General features: G+C 44.7%; 1 protein-coding gene across 1 annotated transcript; it reads left to right on the top strand.

Moving 5' to 3' along the window:
• Positions 1–906: 906 nt before the first annotated feature.
• Positions 907–2,474, top strand: ier5l (immediate early response 5-like). Its single transcript, XM_034896239.1, has one exon. The coding sequence runs from the start codon at positions 1,100–1,102 to the stop codon at positions 1,991–1,993; it is 894 nt and encodes a 297-aa protein (XP_034752130.1). The 5' UTR covers positions 907–1,099; the 3' UTR covers positions 1,994–2,474.
• Positions 2,475–3,648: the final 1,174 nt, after the last annotated feature.

Raw genomic sequence — 3,648 nt, 5'->3', positions numbered from 1 at the left:
CCAGTGAAGCTACCATGATGGCTACCTTACCAATGTCTTCAATGTTTTGTTTTCTTACAAACTGTCCAATTTACCATTGCTATAAATATTCTGGATTCATATTAACGTACTTTGTCAGACACATTTGAATTTTTGAAAATATAACCTTTCAAAAAATTAAGGTTTTTAACATAATTTGGCACCCCTACCTGCTCTAACTCTGAGGACCCCTAGGGGCTCATGGACCCCCTGTTGTAGATCTTTGCTATGGTGAGAAACGTTTTTATGTGTGTACGTGTGTGTGTCTGTGTGTACTTTGGGTGAACTGAGCCTTTTAACAAAACTCCAGGTCTTTGTACTTCTTTCTTTCTGAACACATACAGTTTGTACAACCGTGTATGGCAGTGCTGTGCCAGAGGATGGGTTAATAAAAAAAAAACATTGCTCATTGTGACAGACATTTTAATGCATTTTATAAGAAATAAAAGTATTTCTTGGGTTTATAAGGATTAGTAGGCTATTTGCATGCAATGCTTCAGGAGATGTCCTAATTTGCGATGTGCGTATGTTTTGGTTAATTTAAATCCCTTCTTGGTCCAAAAGGTTCAAACTAATATTTTTTTTTTTACTTGGAACACCAAACTTTAAAATAAACTGCGACTATTGGTTGTTGTCAATCTCGATTGGTTTACCCGGGAAAGGAACCGGTTTTCTTAAAGTCCCAGCCATGGGGCAGCAGGAATGAGGCCATTCCTGTTAGACAACCTGGGTGGAATTTGAATAGTCCGGGGGATCCGCCTGATCCTGATTGGTCGAGAACGATCTGTTTTTAGCGAGCCAGTCTGCCACTCAACAGATCCCAAGCAGCTGATTGGCTCTCCCTGAAAAAGGCGGGTCCTCTGGCTTGACTATAAATATGTATTCTGGTTTCGAGCCATCTGCGAATGATTGCTGGCTTGCGGAGGGAGCGGCGGATGGTTGTGAGTCCAATGTTTCTCCACAGCGCGGACCCGAACCTTTCTCCTCGAGCGAAACGAGTCCCACTGAGGTAGCTGAGAGACGGCTTCCCCTCTCCCGGAGAGGACGTGGACTATAGGGGTGGGGAGGGGGAAACATCACAATGATCCACACCATGGAATGCGCAGCGGACGCGCAAAGCCTCATCTCCATTTCCTTAATGAAGATCCACAACTCCAGGACGCAGAGAGGGGGGATCAAGCTGCACAAAAACCTGCTCGTCTCCTACGTGCTGCGGAACGCCAGGCAGGTCTACGTCAAGGAGAAATACGCGGAGATCTACAGGATGCAGCAGTACGAGGAGGTGATGACCGTCTGCAACGAGATCCAGGAGCTCAACCCGCTGGATCTGGACGCTGAGGACGCCGACGACGAGGAGCAGACGCGGGCTGCTTGCTGCGGCGAAGAGGTGAGCCTCTGCGGGTCTGCGTGCCACCGAGACGCAGCGCAGCCAGCGGCGCACGCCCGGACAGCGAGCGCTCTTTTCGGCTGCTCTCCCCTGGAGGACGGAGGCAAAGAACCGGATCCATCCTACTATCGAAGCTGCTGCATGGAGGCTGTCCCCGTGTCCCAGTGTGACCAGTTTCCCGCAAACGGCAGCGCGCACTGCAACAAAACCACAGTGCTGGATTTGGACACGCATGTGGTAACCACGGTGGAGAACGGCTACCTCCACCAGGACTGCTGCTGCGACGCGTTCCAGTGCGGCCAGGGCGCGCAGTCCCCGGCCAAGAAACGGAAGGTCGAGTTCGGCTTTTGTACATCCGACGGCGAGGAGGTGTCGGATTTTACATCGGCACGCAAGCGGGCGAAACGCGAGGACTGTTCCTACTTCCACCTAGACTACACAGACACTTCCAACATCTCCAACCTAATCTCCATCTTCGGATCGGGGTTTACAGGGCTGCTGAGCAGACAGGCGGACTTGGACCAGATCTGTAGTAAACAGGTCCTGGCCAGTCTGGGGGCATGGACCCGAGCGATTGTGGCATTTTGAATCAAATAGTTTCTTTTTTTATCAGGAGAGACCGGGGTCAGTTGTAACACTTTTTTCCACAAAAGTATGAAACTAAACCCAGTGGAGAAGCGTTTTCTCCTGCCAGTTTCTGTTGGGGGGGGGGGGGGGGGTTACATGTTTCTAAGCGCAGGAGAATGAAAATTAACGTTCCCATAATTGTGTTCTCCAAGGAAGATTCATCTAATGTGTAGCCTAATTTGTGGAACGCATTGCATAGTTCCACCTTCTTCTATTTACATGTCCATGATGCAATGGTTTTTTTCTGAAACCTTTCCAGGAATGTTCTTAGACCAAGTTTTCCTTGGGAACGTTGCTAGTGGACTGTGCTCTTCCACATCCTTTCTATGTGCAAATAGTGAATAGTGTGCTGCAGAATATCGATTGGGTGAGATCAGTGTTTTCTACAGAAGCTGTGCATTGTTTAAAATAGAGCCCCTTGTGTGAGGTCAGTTGTAACGCTTAAAATGTGCACCAGTATCAGCACATGTCATTTAACCGTCCACTGATGGCCAAAAACAGGTTTATTAATTGACTTTGAACACACGTGTGAAAACATCACAAGTGGCCAAACTGTATCCTCGATATCTTCATTTCTGAACATGAATTGGTTATTAGCCGATATGTTGAATATGACTGACAAGGAATTTTGACCATGCAGCTTAGTTGGTTTTTAAGCGTTATACATTACAACTGGCCTCTTACTGTCATAGTAACGTGCTGAAAACTCTGAATATTTGATTGGCTATCCTCAGCTACATAAAACACAAGTATCAAGAATCATACCCCAAAGCACACCTTTTGTCTTAAAGAAAGAAACAGATAACAGATGTGAATGTGGTTCATTGGTGTGTACTGTGTGACGTCACTCCCACTCGTTTCTGATTGGAGGATCTGGAGGTGTTACAACGGAACCAGTCTCCCCTATCAACTTTTATTTTTGCAGGAAAAAGAAAAGCTATTTAAAAAAAGAGAAGAAAAAGAGCATTTTGGCAGGGAGAGGACAGAGTATGTGATATATATATATATATATATATATATATATATATATATATATATATATATATATATATATATATATATATCCTGGTGTGTCCATGGTAATGACATGATGAAATGGATTGACTTCCATTGCCTTAAATCAAATGCACACAACTGCTATCACTGTAAAACTTGTCACCGTAATGTACAGTAATTTACCGGCAGCAGACTCACCAGTAAACTACTGTTTATTTACAGTAAGCATCATGTTGAAATGTTACGGTATTTTACTGTAAATAGACACCGTTTCTTACAGTATTATTTGAATTTACAGTAATACACTGGCTGCCAGTGTAACTCCCGCCTTTTCCTTTTATTTTCCCAAGATGCTTTAGTATTAACAGTAAATACCTGGAATCTGTAACATTCCTAGACATGCCGTGATATTATTATTTTCTCCCAGAATGCATTGCCATTTACAGTACAATCCTGTATAACAATAAAACAGTATAATACTGGGAGATCTTAGCTGTGCATCTACATCCACGGTTTACAGTGTAGCTATCGTCAGAAGTGGAAAGTGGCCAAAAGTCTCTCCTGTTCTGGGCTAACGGAGCCTTTGTGGAAACACATCTCCAGTTTAAAGTTGGACCTTT

This window comes from Etheostoma cragini, chromosome 16 (genome assembly GCF_013103735.1).
Source record: "Etheostoma cragini isolate CJK2018 chromosome 16, CSU_Ecrag_1.0, whole genome shotgun sequence".
Classification (NCBI taxonomy): Eukaryota; Metazoa; Chordata; class Actinopteri; order Perciformes; family Percidae; genus Etheostoma; species Etheostoma cragini.
Note: the sequence above shows the minus strand (reverse complement) of the source record. Positions and strands in the feature narration are given on the sequence as shown.